Consider the following 23,143-nt stretch of genomic DNA (forward strand, 5'->3'; position numbering starts at 1 on the left):
AGAGGAGTAGTCCTGACAAACTTGAAAAAAATAATTAAAGACATAACTGACAAAAATCATTGAACTGGAAAATACCGACGAGTTGCACAACTTTATTTGATACTGATTATTCTTGACATTTTGGAGTAGCCTTTCCAATATTTGTGACAGACAAAATGGATGGACAGACGGATGACGGCGAAGTGATCCCTATATGACGCCGCTACTCTGTAGCAGGTGACACAAAAATCACCATTATTCCCTAAAATGCTGTTATTAGACTTTTATGTCTTTATAAACAAATTATGGCCCAATTTGATGAAAACTATCTCCTAAATAATGATGTGCCTAACATTAAAAACATAAGGAGACCTGAACTTTTATCATGCCATTCTATGACAACTGCCTGATAAAGCCTGTCTGAGAACAGCAACCTTTCTCAGTCAGTGACTTGAGAACACTATGTTCCTACGCCAGATCAGCACTGATGATGTTTATTGTTGGTATTGTTTAATTGACTTTGCTGAATATTTATGATATTACACAGTAAATAAATTGTTAAAGCAAATTGTACCAAAAATTGTGTTGTGTTATAAAATTATTGGTAAAAACCCTCGGACTACTTGTTTGGCGTATAACCCTCTTGTGGTTACCTTACTTTCAGAAATTAGCGCCCCGAATTAAAAAAATAAAATGCAAAATCATAATAGAGGCATGATAAAAAGAATAACAGGTTACTGTCTTTTGAGAAAGGGATTTCTCAGACTCGGCTAGATATGGTCCGGAAGGGGCTCGGCAAGCCTCGCCCCTTCCAGGACCATATCTAACCTCGTCTGAGAAACCCTTTCTCAAAAGACAGTAACCTGTTATTCTCTATTTCCCTTCCATTATATACAAGTATGATAAATTCTAACAAAATTTAAGGTATTACATGTATAATTAACACTTCCTCAAAAGGCATTTAAAACATTACATTAATAAACGGTACTATATTCTGGACATAAAATAAAAAAAATTACCATCTTGTTTAAAAAATATTGACAATTGAAGTATAACTTTTGTATGAGTTTTATACAGCAACAACAAAGAATATGTTTTCATTATCTGAAGAAAAGTTTTGCTAGTTTCATTTTTCTTAGTTGCAAAGGACTAATAAAAACCTTAGTTACAATTAAAACCAATGACAAATGTCTATGAAAAGATTTTATTTTGGTTTATTGAGACAGGTACTTGTCCTTTAACATCAAATAAGAAGAGGGTGCAGTAAGAAAACCTGTTGGCTTTTGTCATATCAAATAGAAGCATCAAAATATTATTTAATAATTATTATCTTGATACAAATTTAAAAATTTGTGAAAAATATAAAGAAAGATTACAATGCTGATTTCAAATAATAATCATTTATCCAGTTTCACATGATTCACAGAAACAATTAAGCATAAAACTTTAATATTTTACTTAATTTCAGATTTAATATAAAAAATATGAGAAAAAAAATCAAATTCTGGCCAAACAAAAAGAAGAAAAATAGACAAAAATTGAGAAAAAAACCCTCTTCTGTGGTTTGAAGCCACACCCCATCAAAACGTTGTGTGCTCACTGAAATGAATACTCTCTGCAATAGGCATCCAATACCTTAAACATTCAACAAAATAAGGTTAAAGAAATTAAACGGTATGTATTGTAAACTTTATAATAGCTGGGGAATGTGTTGTTTGTTACATGTACTTTGACAACATATTGTGTACACTACAACAATGATTGAAATTTATTATCTAGACAAAAAAGCCCATAAATATTCGATGAAAAACATTATATTTGCTTTGGCTTACTTGTGTTTCCTTAAATACTGGATAAGTTCAAGTGTTAACGATATTAACAAAGTGTCTATGAGAATAAAAACATGTTTGTATATTACAACATTAATACATTTGTTGCCAGATTTCAGACATTTACATCTATAAGTGATCACTTTCCTGTATGTATGGTGTATTTAACTAATTATAACAAAAATAAACAATATGGGTTGCATAAGGTTATAAAATGACTAAAAAATTTCGTGAAGAAAATTTTCAATGTAATCTTTTAACATCTGGTACAGATATTACTGAAACAATTACAAATCCAAATAATTCTTGAAATTTCTTTAACTCTGTTTTAAATTAAGTATTTGCAAAGCATGTGCCAATGAAAGAAAAATGCGTAAAACGGGAGCACCAGCCTGACTGGTTTACAGGTCTATGAAATTTAAATAACAATACATTTGTGCAATACGTGTCATAATAAAGAAGATTTTGATCAGTACAAAATTTTAACAAAGTTACTTCATTGATAAGAAAGGCTAAAAGAAATACTTTAATACTGCCATTGAAAAGAATAAGGACTCAAAGTATGTATGGAAAAACTTGAAAGAAGCTTCTAACATCAAACTAAACGGATAACATTTCCGTCTAAAAAAGAAAAATAATTAGCAAAGAACTAAATAATCATATTACCAATATTTCAAATATCATTACCAAAACTATTTTTTTCTAAAAACAATGTTTCCACTCTGAAAACATTGGGTATCTCTCACGTACTGATATTCCTTACATAACCACCATGGAAGTGAAGCAAATAATTCCAAAATTAAACACAAATAAATCTACAGGCCTTGATAGTATTGACCGTGCAATTTTAAAAAGTTCTGGGGATTCTATTATTCCTTGCATAACATCTATTATAAACAAGCAATTATCATGTCCATAAGTCCCCTACCGGTTAGAACCCCAGCAACATTCTGATGGGCCATTGGCCATTCAATTTTACCAGTGGATGAATGACATGAATGAACTTAAATTTTTGAGTTCTAAGTTTGTCTATATCACAGTAATGTGTTAAGTTTCCCTGCCTAGTAAGGAAATTATGTTTATACAACCTTGTCATATTATTATGATGTGGGATTTTAAAGTAAATCCTATAAGGAATGAAGAAGTTGGAGTGAAAATTATCAATTTCTCGAAAAAAATCTAAGTTCAAGGGGGGAGATAATTCTGGAAATAGTCTTGCTAGAGTATTTAACCTTCTCAAAAATGTTGAGTGATAATAAGAAACATATATATGAAGTTTGAAGTAGATACATTATGAAATAAAGAAGTAATTTAAAAAAGACAACATTTTTTTCATAAAAATTCTAAGTTCAAGGGAGGTAATACTGATAATTTTTGTGCTATAGTTGTAAACCTTGTCACATATGATGTGGTTGATGGCCAGAAACTTATATTTAAAATTTGAAGTAAACACCTTAAGAAATAAAAACTTATAGTGAAAAAGCTGAAAAATTTAAATTAGAAATCTTGAAATTCAGGCTATTTGTTGCCATAGCAACCAGAATTTTCAACATAGGAAGAAAAGAAAAAGATGTGCATAATCTCCTGACTGCCATCTACCCATATTTCAAGTTTCAAAAAAATATTTTCAGTCCTTTTTGAGTTATCACTGGATCCAGTTTATGTGTTAAATTTGCCATATTTTTAGACTATTTGTTGCCATAGCAACCAGAATTTTCAACATAGGAAGAAAAAAAAAGACGTGCATAATCTCCATACTGCCATCTATCCATACATCAAGTTTCATAAAAATATTTTTCAGTACTTTTTGCGTTATCGCGGGATCCAGTTTTGTGGACAGACGGACTGACGGACTGACAGACAGACTGACAGACAGACAGACGGACAGACAGACGGACGGAGGGAAAACCTAAAGTCCCCTCCAGTTAAACCAGTAGGGGACTAATAATAGCATTTATTTGGGTATTTTTACTTAAAAACTTAAGGAAACTCGTGTCTTGCCTGTGTTTAAATCAGAAAGTAGAGACTTTTCTGAAATTTTATCGCCCAATTTCAATTCTACCCAACATTTCAAAAACATTTGAACAATATATTGCAGTATATAGCGTCACATCTTCAGGCATTTTTTCAAAATACAAAAATTATACATGACAGACAATCATTCTTGTAATACAGAATTACTTAGATTAGTTGATGCTTGGATCAAAGATATTGATAATGGTAAAATGATAGGTGCAATTTTCTTTGATTTAATCTTGTCGATCATGACGTTTTGATGCACAAACTGAAATTATATCATTTTTCTGAAAAAAACTTTTTTGTTTCTATTTATCAAACAGAAAACAGACAGTTCAAGTAGGTAATATAAAATTTGACACTTTAGTGGTGAAATCAGGAATTCCTTAAGGATCCTATCTTGGGCCCTTACTATTTTTTATTTATATCAATGATATATTTATACCCTGTAATGATCTTATTATAGACTTGTATGCAGATGACTCTACACTTTACCAATCCGGTGACTAGAAATAGAAGATAATTTACAAAAAAAAATTTAACTGCTATTAATGATTGGTGCATCCTTGTTAATATGTCCTTGCATGATAATTGGTTCTTCAAAAAAGGTGGAGAAATGTAATCCTCTCCTGATACAACTCTAGAAAATGTTACATTTCAAAAGTTATTGGGCATTTATGTAGATAAAACTGGCATTATCAAATAGATTCTGTTTGCAAAAAACTGAATGCAAAAATTGCCCTCTTCAAACATGTCATTTTGTACCTTACTAACGATATTATAATTATTGGTTTTAACACGGTTAGTGTTTAAATGTAATACGGTAAGTTTTAAAACCAGCAGCTTTAGCTCAAAGCGTAGTCATTCATTCCATGAATTGGAGATAGCAGGCTTCTTATCACGTCTTTTCCTTATTGTCAGATTGTGGCTACTTATAATAGCTCTTAATGATAACTCACTATTGTAGTATCTATAAATACTGACTCATGGTTAAACTAACAAATATAAATTAAAGCTGCATGCCTCCAGATGAAAAATGTACAAAGATTTTTGAAAAGTGAAAAGGTCGAATATTCAAGTAAAAAAATGCATGTTATGTGTGATTAAAAACTGCTTTTTTAGTGTTCATCATATTATTTATACTGCATGTCTATCATAGTAAGGGCAAATTTTGTACAAATGTATATATTTTGACCTCTTTTTTGCGTAATTTACTTGAATTTTAAGTGTAGTTTGCATTTGCAATATGTATATTATTTTCTTTGTTCACTTTACAGCATTTTACCTAGAAATACATTTTCAAACTTTTCATGCTGCTTTAAACAAGGCATTATGAAAGTATATCAACACAACTCACACACGCTATATACGGATTAACTTACATTATATAAATCACAAGAAGAGTCTTAAGACTGTCCAATATATATCATAGACAATTTAGCACAAAAGACTTATAAAAAAAAATTGCACTCTCATTAAGCATATTAATTTAAGTTATTTAAAAGTGTTGTCCAACGTTGTATATTTTACAGCAAATATTTGACCAAGTAATGCAGTGTTCAATTACAATTCTGACTAACATTGCCAGGTCATTTTAATTTACAATACAACCTTAATAATCACAGAGTCATTTATCAATAACAAATTATACTGATACAAAGGAAAGAAATAATTGAAAAAGAAATATGACATACATTGAAAGTTCCAACAATATAAATAAAATACATGTTTCTTTGCAAACAATGAAATTTTGGCGGCTATATATATTTTTAACTCATAACCCAGTAAAGATATCCATGTGCATATACAATCTATGTACAAAATCTATATAAATTTGATACACAGCAAACAGTTTCAATGAAAACTTTCTCAGTTGAAACCAGATTGAATTATGAGGAACATAATTCTGTTCGATTTAATTAAAATGCATATTTATTTTTAGATCGGCGTTTGAATTGGCAGAGGAAAATAATAAGCATCGTACAAAAGAAAACTGCTTCCATAACTTAAGTGTATCATTAATTTACTTAAATGTTATCAAGTAGGATGGATATGCCAGGGCATCATGGAAAATAACAAAGAAGTTTGGAGCCTGTACATTGTCTGTTGTAGAGTCAAAAGTGCCCGACGATAACGCAGGATTTGTGGGAGGTACTCTGATAGCTCCCCTGCCAACACAATATTCACCTGTCAAGACGTGTGCCAAGAAAATATGTTTGTGACCATATTGGTCTGGACTGCAATAACCACTAGCAGATGTAGAGGCTTTCATAGCAAAATACACACCTACACCATGTGATGATCCTGTAGACAAAGTAACAAGTTTAAAATTTGAAACGTAAGTGTACATTTAAAAACTTTAGTTTTGAGACTTAAGTATTACCTTGAAATATAAAGTTATGATTTCTTTTAGAGATAGGTAGATTAGGAAATTATATAACTTTATCTAGAACAATAACTATAAAATGCTTAAGTTTTTCAACTCACATTCTACAACAAATGACTGCCGTTCATTGTAATTCATAAATAGAGACAACAAACTTATTTTCAACATATATCGTTTATATACTAGAACACAACCCTAGTGTTAAATGGCAATATACTTTAAACCATGCTTTCGAACGTAATTGAAACCTCTAAGTAGATAAAGTTAAATATATAACCTGAATTATAGTTCCTATCAAAGCCTTTGTTCTTAATATTATCGACAGCTGTAACCTTTGTCCCGTGCCATAACATCTGCTCTACATTCCTTCCTCCTTTGTTTAGTATTTCCATTTGCTTTTTCTTTCCGGCATATTGCATAAACAGTGTAGGGTTTTGTATTCGTTCAATCTTAAAATATAAATTTGATGTAAAAAGAAATCTTCATGAGCTTAAATCTCACCAAATTGTTTTTCTTTCTTGATACATCTTAAATATCCTTTATGTGATCTTTAATTCTGAGCAATTTCTTTCTTTTAAGAAATGAAAATAGAATTACATGTATATTAAAATGATTTCAAAGAAATACTAGAACTATCACTAAATGTGATTAATACCTCCGCAAGACTGGTTCGAAAATGAGGATGTTACTAGCAACAGAATACCTTGTAAAAGAATTGAAATAGAGTTATGGTTGTGGGCAATTAAAGATAGTTGTGGTTCTTGCATATTGCATTTCCTTTTAATGTGGTTGACCATTGATGAAGTTTTATTGAATTACTCTGTAATCAGTCCAGAAAGATAAGGAAAAGGAACAAAAAAGTTATGGTTATTGTACACTGTACTTCCTCTCATTGTGCTTGACCATTGTATGAAGTTGTATTAAATTTCTTCTACTAGTTTTGAAGATATGCACTGGACAAAAAAGGAACAAAGGGCAATAACTGTAATAAGTCCAAATAGAGTAATGGTTCTTGTGCACTGCACTTCATCTCACTGCCCTGTATAAAGTTCCATTGAATTCCAACCATTAATTTTCAAGTTATGCACTGGACAATAAAAAGTAACAAAAAGCAAAAACTTTTAAATGAGTCAAGAAATAGTTATGGTTTCTATGCACTGCGCTTCCTCTCAATATACTTGACCATTGTATGAAATAGTATTGAATTCTAACAAGTAGTTTTCAAGTTATGCTCTGGACAAGAAAAAAGCAATGGAAAAAAGACAAAGTGCAACTACTCTATAATTACTCTGGACAGAGTTGTAGTTCTTGTGAACTGCACTTCCTCTTATTGTGCTTGACCATTGTATAAAGTTGTTTTGAATTCCAACCAGTACGTTTTAAGTTTTGCTCCGAAAAGTATCAAAGGGCAATAACTCTGTAATGAGTAATGATGGAGTTATAGTTATTGTGCACTGCTCTTCCTCTCAATGTGCTTGACCATTGTATAAAGTTGTATTGAATTCCAACCAGTAGTCTTCAAGTTATGGTCCGGACAGAAAAAGCAATGGAAAAGTTACAAAGGACAATAACTCTGTAATTAGTCAAAATGGAGTTATGGTTCTTGTGCACTGTACTTCCCCTTATTGTGCTTGACCATTGTATGAAGTTGTTTTGAATTCCAACCAGTAGTTTTCAAGTTATGCTCTGGACAAGGAAAAGTAACAAAGGGCAGTTACTTTGTAGTCAAGATGGAGTTATGGTTCTTGTGCACTGCACTTCCTCTCAATGTGCTTGACCATTGTATGAAGTTATATTGAATTCCAACAATTAGTCTTCAAGTTATGGTCCGGACAAAAGAAAGCAATAACTCTGTAATTACTTTAGATAGAGTTATGGTTCTTGTGCACTGCACTTTCTCTCAATGTGCTTGACAATTTTATGAAGTTGTTTAGAATTCCAACTAGTAGTTTTCAAGTTATGCTCCGGACAAGGAAAAGTAACAAAGGGCAATAACTCTGTAATTAGTCAAGAGGAGTTATGGTTCTTGTGCCCTGCACTTCCTCTCAATGTGCTTGATCATTGTATGAAGTTATATTAAATTCCAACCATTAGTCTTCAAGTTATGCTCCGGACAAGGAAAATGCAACGGACAACTGGACAAACCGACCGACCACCGGGTGACTCCTATATACCCACCCACCCCCCCCCCACCCCCAAAAAAAACTTCGTTTCGGGGGTGTAAAAATTGAAGTCATTGTCAAACAGAAATGTACTATTGCTACCATTGTAGAAATAATATAAACTATCACAGTATAATTATATCAACAAGGCTCAAGAATAGACCTTCATGCTCCCCAGAGAATATAAGATATAAAGGTGCAAGAAATGAATGACCAAACATTACATGTAAATACTAAAAATACACCGATTATTACTCGTAAATACCTCTTTGAGAGCAGGTAGCAATAATAACAGCTACACTACTAGAATAGACCCAAGCATACATACATATATCCATACATCCATCCAAGGATGAACTATAAAAAAAAATGTTTTTGGAAAATTCGAGCCTTTGCCTTATGGGAAAGCCTACATTTAAAAGTTTTTGATTGTCTATTTTCCATAAATTTTTGTTGACCATTTATTAAAATCATGTACTTTTCCTTATTTATGTCTATGTATTACTTTAATTGTGAGAAATGAAAAATGACCTTACCTTGACGATACATGTCGTTAAATAGCCAGTTTCAATCAGAAATTTGTTTTTCACTACTATGTAATCACTGGCAGAAGGTCTCAATACTTCAAAGATCGTAGGATCGCTGAGCTTCATCTTTGACCAGATCTTTGGCAGCTTCACTAAATTATAAATAGGTCAGTGCTAGAAATGTTTTTGATAGCATGGCAACGCTGTTGATAAATAATCATATCTCAACCAGTTAAATGAAATTAACAGGTCGTGTTTCGTTGCATACAAGTTGATGTAAAGGTAATAAATGAGTAAACAATGTTTCCAGGGAAACAATACCTTTAAGAGTTTGGTGCAAAAGGTCAGGCAGACTCACAGACTGAAAATTCTATAAAAATCGGTGAGCATTTTCCAGAAAGCACAGAAAAACGCTACTGAAAATATCATTATTATACTTTTTAACTTTATTTCAAAGCAATGCATTAAACTATTTGCTGCAAGAGTGAAATTGTATAAAAATATTGAAAAAAATCAAAGTTGTAGATATTATTGTGTTTTACGTCGTACAACCACAGTAAATGTCTTATGGCGACTTTCCAGCTTTTTTGGTGGAAGAAGATTTTAGGTGCCCATCCGCACATAATTTTACACACGAACGGGCACCCGAGTAGAACCACAAATTAATTGAATAGCTTCCTCAAATTGCAGAATTCAAAGTCTCTGACGAGATTTGAATCCACAGCAGTGAAGGGCAAGTGTTTTGAAGTAAATGACCATAACCATTCAGCCACGGACGCCATTTAAATTTTAAAAACAGAGTTACTAGTATATGCTTGCAAACAGGAAAAAGTAGTAGTCATGTGAATATTTTGATTTTCTAACGAATACCACCATCGGCTAAGCAAAAATGGTGATTAAAACAAAAACTTTCCAGCCAGTGGCTGGCGCAGATATGGACGTGGATGCCCACTTATAGTAATCCTTCCTTTAGGCTAACACCATGACCATAATAATTCAGCATACTTTGTTTACATATTCTTGGAAAAGAACTAAGTACTATTTAAACATGTAGAACAAAAGTGCCAATGAGACATTTATTTCACAAACCTGAAGATGCAACACTTCCTTTCCTCAAATCATCTGCTATCTTATTAACATATTCTTCTAACTTTTTGTTGGCGTTTGCAACAGACTGGCCATATCCCATGACTTTCACCCGAGATTTATCTATAACAACTTTTACTCCAAGGGATTGTCCAATACGTCTCAAGTCAGATTTCTGCAATAAACCGTACACAAGTATACTGTATATGATCTTGTTGTGTTGTGAAAAATAAATGTTATCATGTTCGTATGCAATCCAACAAATACACTAAACGGTCATCTTTGGTATGCTTTAATAATGCTGTAAGAGAGATTTAAAGAGATTATTTGGATTCATCAGTGTTCAGGATAATATCTGATACAATTATACTTATAATGACATTGTTCGCAAACTTTGATTTATTTGCTGATTATAAAAAATTTAATCGGTATCAATAAGCACTTACATTCATGTAACAAGATTTACTCGCTTAATTTCTAAATCTGTGCAATCCGTATCAAATATAAATAGAAGAACCATCAATGAGTTCATCAAAGGATTATTAAGATTCCAGCAATTTCTCTTTAACGACCACGTTACAATAAACAATCAACATTTGTGCTATTGTATAATGAAGTAGTAAAAATAATGGCAATAAATTATTTAAAAGGTTTTCTTTCTGTCCGATTTTGGTAATGTTATAACAATATCAGAAAACAAAACTGGGGGACAAGTGGTATCAAACTAAACTAGAAGTTTAGATGAGTAATTTTAAAGATGGAAAATCAGAAATGTTTGAGTAAATATTACATGCAGCATGAGAAAAGTTGGTACATCTACCTTGTCCTCAACATTTAAAAAAACATTTAAGAACTAACTAGTTTGTCATCCATATGTTCGAGAAATATTGTTGGAACAAAAACGTTCTTTTCCTGTCGGATTTCTTCAACTTTCTTGACAACCAAATCGACCAAATACTTAGATCCGCAATAGATATGCATAGTAACTTTAGGGATGTTCTCAGCCTCAGGGGTTTTCTTATCCCAAAATTTCCAATCAGGTACTGAAAATTAAAACCTGAATTGCTAAAGATAAAAAAATCTAAAACAACATTCATAGTTTTTGAAAACACATATGGTACATAAACTTCGGACATGAATGGTTCATCCAAATAAAATGGTAATACGTACAAGTAATTTACTTACATTCAAATTATAGAGCTGTACATGCATGTAAGCATCATTTAAGAATCTAAATTATATGGTTGACATACAAATGAAAAGAAATAACATATGTTCTAAAATCCTGTCAATAAAATATATATGCACATTCTGCAAAGTATTTGTGTTTGTTTGTTTCTTTCTTTATCTAATTTTTCGCCGATTATTTTTTCAACATATTTTAGATGTTATCTCAGCAGTCGATTCACCTTACCGGCTTTACTGTATAACTAACATGTAATTACAATTTTCTCCGTATGTGACCGCCTTCTTATTCCACATGATTTCTGAATCACTGTGAGAGACAAATGACAATACGACTTAATGTCCGAGATCAACTGTCACGGAGAAATCACGTCTCGCCAGAGAATCAAACCATCGAACCCTAAATTACTAATCCGATGCTCACCTATTGAGCTTAGCAGGCAGACTACAAAGTATTAACACACTTATGAATGTTTATGTGACAGACGATCATACATAGATCCTAGCCACAAAGGTTTTGCATATGACACATTGTCTGATAATAGTTAATATGTCATTCTTGAATGAAATATTTACGACTTCCCCGAAAAACATTTTGATATACTGTCACCTTAATATGACCTTGACCTTCAAGTTATAGACACGAATCTTGCAGATGTCAAGTGTGTTCAATGTGAAACAATGCTATATTATAAGCAATATTCTAACCACATTATTTCAAAATTCATGTAAGAATAACATTGACGGGATACGGATATGTAAAACACACACACACAAAATACAAACAATAACGATAGTGAATATCATACATCTGGACAGAATAAACATTAAATGCCCGTCAGAGCTTATCTTGGGAAGAACAGAAGACATATCGTACGAGTTTCATCAATCAAGATATTACAAAACAATGCTTACAATAGCTCCTCCATTTTGCCGGCTTTTCTGTATCCAGCTCTGCCTTGGTTTCGAAAATAAATGTTTCTAGCATCCTTTCTTCAAAAATCACAATACGAATTGTTTTAAGACATTTTTTAAAGTCTGAAGACTTGATATAATCTTGGAAAGCATCTATCATAGTTTTTGCCATGCGGTCTGCTGATATCCCTTTTCCACCTATAAATCAAAAATGAGTATTGTGAGCAGTAATCTATAATGATTCATAAAAATAAAAACGGCAAATTAAAATGTTGCAGGCCCAATTTGATTGAGCCTGTTCATAGACAGTAGTGGCAAATATGCTGTTTGACATAAAGTTTCTAAAAATATTTTTTCGATATTTGTTTACCATCCATCTGATGTCAGTCTGGACCAATAATTTGTGTGTAAATAGCCATATCAATTGCCTCAGCTCGTTTTTCCAGAATCATCATATTTTTATTGTACAGAGCGACCAAAACATGGAAGGGTTGAACCTTTTTATTCCAATTTACCTAAGAATCACAAAATAAATCGATTTTCAACTACTTTTTTGACAGATTTTTCCGTCTTAAAAGCTTTACTTGATCTATGTAAGAATTTCAAAAGTTATGTTTTTAGGCGGAGTCCTTTAATATACATTTTGTGCAAATTTGAAGGAGATTAATTACAATGTTATTCATCGTTACCTGTTCCAAGAGCAGGGAAAGCAATCGAATTCAAACCCAAGCGTTCAGTTTCCATCAAACATTTCTTTATACTCTCTGCCCATCCAGCTAAACTGTTTCTAGCTTTAACATGTATTATATTTGAACAAAGTAATCGCCCTGGGCTGGTGACAACAAAACCGTCCCTCATAAAATGTTGCTTTCTCAGCAGGGCTACAAATATTTCAATTAATGTAAGACTGGCAGTACTTTTGACATACAAATGAAAACTAAATGTGCTAGAAAATAATTGTATTATCATGATGGTTTAATGCCTATGTTAAAACGAAGAAATTAAACTCACAATTAACGTCCTAAATTTTATAGTAATGTATATACTTAAACATGGAATGTTTACATTTTTGAAGCAATAAAAATACTGAAATACGCATAAAGACAATCACACTAATGATATATCAACGAGAAAGAACATTATTTATAATTCGTCAAAACACACACAAGAAATGTTTGCTTATTGTGAAAATGTCTATATATTCAAGTAAACATAATTACATGTGTACTTATTCTTTCCAGTTAATAGACAGATGAATTATATATTTAAATGATTATCTATGCAAAACCAAATATGTATCATTCATAATAAGTTCTTATATTTTTGTTCATAAACATATTAAATTTTTTTACCTTCATTTTGAATTGTTGATCCTGCAGCACCTAAAATAGCCCGCGAGATGGCGCCACTGTTTAAATTTAAATCCTCCATGGTGCTGTTTACTATTGCCCCAGATGTAAATGTTGTCAAATCATCTTTAACAATGCTTAACGACACAGGTCCAATGGTTGTGCTATAACCTTTATCTGGAAAGGATTTTTTGATTGTATGTTTGGTTTTACAGAGCACCAACACAGTTTGTCATATGGTGCCAAAACACGAAAGATGATTTTGGCTAAGCTTGGGTGTTACAAACTTAAACCAACACCAGGGGTCAAAACCACCTGACCAACCGGAGATATGAGATGCATAGACTCAAGTAATTTGAACCCCTTTATTCGCCTCTAACGATCGTGCAGGGTTAAACGATGGCTGCAAGTCTGATGGCTGCAAGTCTGATCCGTAAAGATATACTCTCAGCCACAAGGTGGGGGTCTGGATAATGGTACATAAACTTAACAAATCTTATAAGTTTTCATTTATAAATGGTCTCATATTTCCATCAATATTGAACTAACCATTCTGAATTTATTTTAATAAATAAATTTTATGTTATGATATTCCATCATATCATGATACAATCACATTTATTGAGCATCTGTGCTAAATTTGTGTTATAAAATCTTATCAATGGAATGCAAATCATTCTATCTCTCAAATGTATCTATTGAAAATCTCAGCAAGATCTGATTATAATTGGAACACGTATGAGCCGAGACCATTTATGATAAACACTAATAGATTTATTTAGTGTATGTATGTATTCTATGAATTTCATAAACAAAACTACTTTTGAGATATATCTATGAAAAATAATAGTCATGGTTTAATGATAGTGAATTTCTCACATTATCTTTTAACCTTTACCCCATGAGCATATTGTGACAAATGACCGTTTTCATTGAAAAGCATCCTGTTACAAGTTCCAAATGCTATAAAACTATGAAAAATGCTTCAATACTGATAAAACTTGGCATATATGTTCACTGAACCATAACCTCTGTAACAACATGCTCAATCTTAAATTTCCTGTTACCATGGCAACGGGGGACATCTCAAAATTGCGAAACATCACTAATTTGCATAGTTTTTCTCCATCAAAACTGATTTAAAAGTGCTGCAACTTCTCAATGCAATGAGATAGAGTAAAAGGCTTTTCAGCGTTGGTTCGACGTCACCTTAAGATCGACCTGAGGCCACTTTTAGCCTGTTACATGTCCAAAATTTTCTTGGCGATGAGGGGCACTCCGCCCCCCTTCAAATTCCTCAAACAGAAGGGGGCACATCCCCCTCCTGGCAAACCCCTGATGTATCATTTTGATGGTGGCCGCGCCGAAAAAGTGGGTCATTTAGTAACTACTAAAACTTTAAAAGTAAAAAGGAATTCGCTATCAATGAAGAATCTAATCTATAGCAATGACCAAGAAGAGATATGTTGCTGGTAATATCAATTATATTTAGCCAAAATCTGCAAGGGCACTTAATTCTTATACAATTCTGTCATAACACTTTTACATGTACATACTTTTAACGATAAGATTATTGGCCGCTTCCGATTGGAGGTAACTACGTCTTATTCCACTTTCGCTTGATCGTTGAAAACCTGCTTTAGCTTCCATATCTTTAAAAGCCTTTATAAAAAATTATAATAGAATAAAATCTCCAAGTTTACGACATTCACCGGTAGATATTTGTGATTTCAAACAGTCTATCAAATGAAATATATGCTGATACGTTAATATTGACCTACTTTTTACATTTTCAGAATCAGCTTCTAATAACTATTTACTTTTCAGAATACAGGAAAGGCGAATATGGTTCACTTTTTTTCCATATTTTATTATTTAAATATGTGTTGAATTTTTTAAATCTAATTTATAAAAATACTTTAAATATCTGAATTCTACAATCTCATATTACAGTATACAAACAAGAAATGTGTTCTGAAATAAATTTAAAAGAAAATATATTTGGAAAATAAGAAATAAGAGCCATTGAAATGAATTTATTTTTAGTGGCAGTGGGTAACAATAAGAACTCTGCTTGAAAATTCAACATCTGCTAAAATTAATCAATACATGTTTCGCTTGAAGGAAGCATTATTGGACATTTATGCTGTAAAATTATGTTACAGCGACTTGGAAAAAATCTTAGTCAACCAATATCAGAGAAGCCCAAACTCATACAAACTCCAATGGACATGTTAAGCCCAATTTTGCAAGGTGACAAACCATAAGGTCATAGTTCAAATTACTTATTTTTATGACAGGGTAATGGTCTATAAAAACATTCGTTTTGGCCTAATTATTACCACTGACTTTGATATTTAAACTATACACAAAGAAGCAGTAAATTCCTGTTGAATATTAATTTTAAAAAAAAACCTAAACTTTGTTTTTGTCTTTAAAAGAATCATCAGGTCAGACGCAGGTTAAAACAGCACAGATCCATATACATTGTATGGAAAAGAAAAAAATGAAAAAGAAATGGCTAAATAGTCACTTAAGCTGACATCAAATCCTATAAAAGGACATATTTGTAAAGGAATACAGGTTAAACCTTAGTTACTTATCATTTGAATCCTTTTGTAGCGATAAATCTCCATATAAACACATTTCATATGTACAGTAAAATCTGTGTTTAATTAACATACATAATTATAAACTTAAATTTTGAATGTCACTAACTGAATGTGCTTCAGTATCTACTTACCCTGGCTGTAGCTTTGTCTTCTGACCATACTACAAAACGCACTGTTCTTAAACTTGTGTCAGGATTTTTAGCTTCAAATGCATCCACAGTTTCAAACATGATCTGTGCAACAGTATCGGCAGGGAACCCCATTGCACCAGTTCCTAACGCCGGGAATGCTATTGATGTATGCTTTGATGCACTTGCAAGAGTAAGGCAACACTTTATAAAATGGACCATTACCTTGAAAAAAAGATCTAAAATGTTACTTTACTGACATGAAGGACACATAGATTGTTTATTATCTGGTTTTAATGGCATACAAAAACTTCACTAAACCATTGCTGACAAAAGACATTAACATAATTATGTACTAACAATAAAACCCCAGAATGTACCTAATGGTTCATATTTTATATCACATGTTATTTCAAATATATCACAATCATTTTTCACTTTTGATAGGTATCTTTATATAAATGAAGTATCTTTATATAAATAATACCCAAAGTAAAAATAAATCTGTTATTAGTCAGGTATCTTTATATGAATAATACCAAAAGTAAAAATAAATCTTTCCATTCTTATTTTAGCATAATTATCATTTGGAAAGAGAATGACTGATACAAAGTACACTTCATTTTTTACAGGAAACAACATAAACAGAGTAATAGAATGCTATACCTTTTCTGCAAGACCCTGGCCACCGTCCCATCTAACAAGAAGTCCATGGTAAAGTTCATTGCAAGACAAGGCTCCAGCAGTTGTAACTGCTACCTCTCCCGGCTTGATACCGTCCACATAATTCTTCTTGCATTCTCTCTCGATGATATCACCCCCAGCTTTCAACAAAGTACGAGATATTGCGCCAACATTCATATCAAGATTACGGTTTGTTGAGTTTACGATAACGTCAACCTGAAACATAAACTTGCAATAAGCTATCCGGCAGTAACTCATCTGTCTGTTTTACAGACGACCATATTTGTGATCCAGGGCTCGCTAGGGTGATTAACAGCAAGGCGAACTTTCTATGTGCCAAATGAGCTGGTACATTGAGTCGTGTAATGGCCATTTGTCTCTCACCGCTGCTTATGAAATCACATGGGATTAGTAGAACGTCACTTTCAGAGAATTATGATTTGAAGATACCACCAAAAATAAGTTAAAGGAGCAAAAAATAAACAAAAAGCAAATAACTATAGGAAAAACAAAATACCATAGTTATTTCAACATATAATTGTCAATATAATAATTACCTGTTCAGAAGCTAAAGTTCCAATCTTAACTGCTTTTATTATTTTTCCAGCTGTGCTTGTCCGCTCCTTGGGCTCTTTAGAAGCTACGGCAGTGTGAATGGTGCTTTCTACAGATATAGATAAAGGACTTTCTTGAAATCATAGTTTGATTATTCATTCTACAGAAATACATGTAGTTGTTAATTTCAATGCTGAAGAAAATCAGTTTGCATAATTGAATCTAATGTAATTTCATAATAAATCATTTTAAAAACAAAAACTTGTGTTTGGTGAACATATATGTAACCGGTCGATCTTTATTCTTGTCATTAACAAATTTGCCAGAAAGGTTTTATTTCTTCACTCAGATATAAAACGAGAGAATAGAAAAGAAGGTAACATAATTATATCTCATACATCCTCAACATATTACATATAAAACGTATCGTCAATAAAAAAAGTTGCAGAGAAAAAAGATACATGTGTATATCAAAATTGCCGGGAAAAAGCACACTATGCCCAGAAACGAATGATTTTTTCCTTCTTTACAAAGGACAAACACGAGTTTTTGACGTTTAAATGATAGATGAAGAGCATGATAAATGTTTATCAATGGAAGTAAATGGCATTAAATCTGAAATTAGTTGTCATAAAAATCGCAAAATGTAAACAAAGTAGTATTTTGACTGCCATACAAAATACTAAATCACTATAACTGTCCTAATACAAAATAAATTAAAGAAGCAATAAACTGTTCAGGTAAATGGCCAATGAGTATCTCTTTTGGAAACTATAGAAAACTTTTACAGGAAACCAAAAATAAAAAGCTTTTGGCAATCAACAGTAAAAGCATTTCTGGGGCATAATGGGCCTTTAGTCGTTCTCGATAAAAGGGAAATAACTCGAATAATAGCTCTAATAAGGTATCATGAACTTTATATTGATAAGTTAGTGTGTGAAGAGTGAAGTTAGTACAGATAAAAATTTCCTAAACTGTACACTAAAGCATAGCAGGAGAAAATGTCTTCTTTATTTTCATAGAACCTACTTTTAAAGAAAATTAAGAAACATTTAAGTGGTATTAGGTAATGTATTGGGTTTACCTAATCCTGAGCTCAAAACCTCAGATGAAACTTTGATAACACATTTCTCATTTACTTCAATTGATTGTATGCTCCTCCTTCCTTCGCTGCTTAGAATGAACGTGTCGAAACCCGGCCATGAAATAATATGGTCTTTGCATACAACAGAATCTATTAAATGCTGTAATTTGTCTATAGCAAGCTTGCAACCATCCTTTTTGCCCTTCACAACAAAACCAGGGTTTCGTCTACTGTCTTTAACTTCTATCGCCACAGATAAGCGTTGGTATTGTCGTTCAATACCTTCAATATCGCGCTTATTGTGTGTAATGATATAGCTAAATATTCCCGATTTGGTAGGAATAAATTTTGAAATGACAGAGTGCAGATCGAATAGTTTTGTAAACTCATCCTTAATTTCTTGATGAATGTCCGAAACGCAGACAAAACGCATTTCTCCCGGTGCAATTTCAAACAAAATACAACCTTGATAGTTCTCTTCAAACTCTGCTACCTTTGTCTTGCCTACAGTGCTATTGAGAATATTACTTTTTTCATCGTCCAGCATTATGGTATCCATGATTATTGACGATTGTAGAATTTCTATAGCAACATCTAAATCTTTTTCATTCTTGCTATACATAATAAGGTTGGTTCCTTTTATTACGTCCCAGACGCCCATTACCTTCTTCTCAATCATTTTCTTCTTCACTAAGAGTCTAGCTTCCCTCTTGAAAAGTAAATTTATCATTTGTCTCGATATTCCTGAAATCAAATGTATTTCCTTCAGTCTGTCAGTATACACATGAATAATAACAATAATAATAATAATACAAATAATGTTATTAAAAATAATAGTAATAATGATAGAAATTGAATAAAATAATACATAAGTGTATTAAGTTCAGACTACCTTTAGACATTGGTATACATGTTTCTCTAAAATCTAACTGCATTTCGTATTAGTGATCACTTACATGCACCATTCTGGGATGGACAAATAATGTTCAACATTAAGGATACCTTTTGGTCTTACAAAACAAGAGAGAAAGTTGAATCTACCTGGTACTGGTCTTTTAACAAAGGATTTCAGCGTTTTATCAACCTTTTCCAATGCATTGTCAACATTTTTCTGACTGCCCTGTATTAAAAAATGAGAAAAACACGTAAAGAAATATGACACTTTCTGAAAAAAAATCTAATTAAGTATGACCATCCTAACGGGCACTATAAGGAACTGAAAAATTGACAACATAGGTCAGATATATACCTTAAAGGACACCTGTATGCAAAATTTAAACAAACTTTACCGTACAGAAATCGAGTTATGGCCACTTTTCTTAATTTAATCTTGGATGTTAGAAGTGCCCTTTTTCAGAAATAAGGAACCTTTAAATAATCTACAATATCATCCTTATGAAAAATATTTTCCCATTAATTTTTGGTAAGAAACAAAATGTAACATTCAGCTAACAATCCACATGAGTAAAATGATTGCTTCTACTTAAAATTTATTAAATATGTATAAAAATGTTACCCTACCGCGTCCATTTTTAACACATGTTTGACCACTTTCTGTTGGGAGTCTAATTAAAAAAATGAGTGCCTGTTTTCAAAGTTTCCCTAAATTTTCTGAAAAGGACATGGGTTGATCTTAATATTAAGTACTTTTCGTCGGTCTAGTTTAGATTTGATTGCACTTTGAAAATATCAGGTACAATATTTGTTATTAGATTTAGCATTATTTATCCAAAAAATACCTATATTAATAAAATAATTAAAATTAAACACTTTTTTCCTATCCAAAAGGGATATGAGAGATTCATAAATAATGTTAAAGAAAAATGAAAAGAAAAAAAAAAAGTTGACCCAACTTGACTCTTCTGGGGTTTGAACTCACGGCCCTAAGTTTTGATGTATTTAAAAGTAGCCTATTTGAAAACTCTTCAAAGTGAAGGTAATGCATTAGGATGGTCATACCTAATAATAGAGAATGCATGTTCATTTTATTTTATCTTAAACTGTTTTTCTCAATAATGTAATAATTTTATGATTTGCGCAGTGGCTCTTTTCAGTAATTTGCATATTAAATTGTCAGAGGTTAATATATAAGGTTCAGTTTTTGCTTTATAAGAAATGTTAAAATAGATAAATATAGAATCCCTAAAGAAAGCCCAACACGGCAAAATTGAAAATGTTGTAACTCTAAAATACAATATTATTATTATAATTATTCATTTCTTGTTCCATAATTAATACTTTATACATAATTTACATTTTATATAGCAGGTTTTAAATATTCAAATCAAACTTTTACTTAATCATCAGACAGTGTTCTTTTTAAAGTTATGTTAAAATTCAATTTATTAGTATCGCATAAATATTGCAATAAATGTATAATTATTATAATTATATTCAATATATAGATATTCCATCTTGACTTTTACAGAATAAAGTATGTTTTTTGGTATTCTAATTTAATTCTTGGATTTACATTCAACAGATATCACACCAGTCATTCAATCATCTCCAAGGTGGCGCGCGCATGCGTAACAGCGTTATAACAATATTTTCCGACCACGCAAACCCCCACCCAACCTTTAACAAACAATGTTTCTTTTGTACATTAGACTCGTGTTATCTTCTCTTATTTCAACAAAAAAGTGAATACTTTTGGTATACCTTTAACGAAATTTCCTTTTTATCATTGTCAATTTCTACTTCTTGAAGCATTTTCTTCAAGGATGCTTCAAGCCTTGACGCCCTAAATAAGGCCAGTTCATACGTCATAAACTTTCTTCTTTTTGTAACTGTTTGATTCTCACTGTGTATTTTCTTTTCGATCTCATTTATGATTTCTTGGACATTATATGCAATTGTTTGGACAACTTGTTTTTCACCAACCATAACAATAACACAATTGCTGCCTTCTAGAAAAACTGCAATGGATTCAGGATGAGACACTTCGATTTCCATTAATCGTCTTTTAAGCTCACTCCAAACCTGTTAAAAACAATAAATTCGTCACTTTAGTATGATCCAAGTGTCTAATAATACAACTGTACCACTATTTAAATTACAGTCTTAAACTTCAATAAATAATAGAAAAACAGTTGTTTTTTTATAAAGTTTAACATGTTACAGGGAGATCTATTTTCGGTGAATTTTATTCACGTTAAACTAACTTACATCACTGTGTTTGTACAACTAACAAAATTAAAGTTTAGTAACAAATATCGTGACTTTAGAGACAAATGAAAATTGTTAACTTTAACTTTCTATGCTTCAAAGGATATATTTAAATTTAAATTATGTGTTCTTATTTAAACTGAAGAAGATCTTCAGCTAAGAACACACAAACCAAGAAATGAGAAAATCTTAAAATACCTCTACAGCTACATTTGTACTTCTTTCAACAATTAAACCATTTGTTATCTCTTTTACAACCGATAAACATGTCTCTGTCCAGTTTTTCACTTTAGCGTGTCCCTTGGTGTCTTTCTCGTGGACATTACAGTTTATCTGAACACTCATGTTGCCAACATTATCTGCAGGGGGCCAAACAATCTCACCGTAGTTTTCTTTAATCTTACTCTCTAGACGTGCACGATACAGCTCTGAATTGAAGATGAATCTAAAAAGAAAGACTGTGTATATGTCATTGAAATCAAAAATGTAGAACTGTTAATAAATTATTCTGTATCTTATTCATCCTTATGTTGAAGTATTGGTAAATGGTAAGATTTGATGCAAAATAGGGAACATAATTATGTAAGGTGACATTTTCGTTCGAGCGTTGCTTTGCATTTAACTTTAATTACTGCCTGTATAACCTTATAATAGACTATTATTTTGCAGTTCCTGCGGTATAAACTGACATAATGTAAATTATAATTTCTACTTAGCAAAAAATAGCACATTTGTACATCTTTGCTTTATAATTCTCTAGTATCGCTTAAAGAAGGCATGTTAAGACATACAAAAATGAATTCAAATTTAACAACTTTTTAACAAAGACATATTACATTCTTCAGATGTTTTGGTGTCTGCATATAAATCAGCCAATACAAAACAATAATTCTCCACTAAAAGATTATACTATTACAACAGAGACACAAAGTGAGTTACTAAAGAAATAAATCAAATATGAGGATTAAATATAAAACATGCTCCATACTTGACAATATAGTCATCTTCGTCATCCAGCTGAATTGGCGGTGGAATTTTTACAATGAAATCTTCATCCAACTCAAGACATGAATAGAAAAGAGAGACCGAAATCGTTTCACCATTAACCTTATGATTAGTATTACACACACGCTCCGCATCTGTGAATATTTGAAAGTATTTTATTTCACTTATTTTCACCCATACAACAATTGATAAACTATTTTGAAGTGCAATAAATCGAATCAATAAGAAAATAATACCTTGTATTTGAGATAATATATTATATCAAATATTCAGAAAATAATTAACTTTGAAAGGTTTCATTGATAAATATGTCATCGTGTATAAAAAGCATATAAAAGACAAAATTAAACTGACTTGGCAGCTAAGGATTGGGTATGTTAATTAATTTGACGAAACAATTTATATAATTAATTTTTTTTTTCAATTTTTGTTCTTTGAAAATTGTATTGTTATTTTTTTACACACAAAAACTG

At 31.7% G+C, this 23,143-nt stretch overlaps 1 protein-coding gene across 1 annotated transcript in view; it reads right to left on the reverse strand.

The window, feature by feature from the left end:
* Nucleotides 1-3,842: 3,842 nt before the first annotated feature.
* The window catches only part of LOC132755439 (protein mono-ADP-ribosyltransferase PARP14-like), a 34,650-nt gene continuing 15,349 nt past the window's right edge, over nt 3,843-23,143 (reverse strand). Inside the window, exons 8-24 of the mRNA XM_060746301.1 lie at nt 22,654-22,804; nt 21,864-22,110; nt 21,159-21,479; nt 19,539-19,617; nt 18,498-19,241; nt 17,416-17,522; nt 16,841-17,074; nt 16,178-16,399; nt 14,991-15,096; nt 13,438-13,611; nt 12,775-12,966; nt 12,086-12,283; nt 10,844-11,028; nt 9,989-10,160; nt 8,909-9,051; nt 6,488-6,659; nt 3,843-6,128 (exon numbers count right to left, since the gene is read on the reverse strand). Coding sequence (XP_060602284.1) covers nt 5,848-6,128; nt 6,488-6,659; nt 8,909-9,051; nt 9,989-10,160; nt 10,844-11,028; nt 12,086-12,283; nt 12,775-12,966; nt 13,438-13,611; nt 14,991-15,096; nt 16,178-16,399; nt 16,841-17,074; nt 17,416-17,522; nt 18,498-19,241; nt 19,539-19,617; nt 21,159-21,479; nt 21,864-22,110; nt 22,654-22,804 — 3,728 coding nt within the window. The 3' untranslated portion in view covers nt 3,843-5,847. The remainder of the gene's footprint in view (nt 6,129-6,487; nt 6,660-8,908; nt 9,052-9,988; nt 10,161-10,843; nt 11,029-12,085; nt 12,284-12,774; nt 12,967-13,437; nt 13,612-14,990; nt 15,097-16,177; nt 16,400-16,840; nt 17,075-17,415; nt 17,523-18,497; nt 19,242-19,538; nt 19,618-21,158; nt 21,480-21,863; nt 22,111-22,653; nt 22,805-23,143) is intronic.

This window comes from Ruditapes philippinarum, unplaced genomic scaffold (genome assembly GCF_026571515.1).
Source record: "Ruditapes philippinarum isolate M1 unplaced genomic scaffold, ASM2657151v2 ctg1397_1_1_1_1, whole genome shotgun sequence".
Lineage (NCBI taxonomy): Eukaryota > Metazoa > Mollusca > Bivalvia > Venerida > Veneridae > Ruditapes > Ruditapes philippinarum.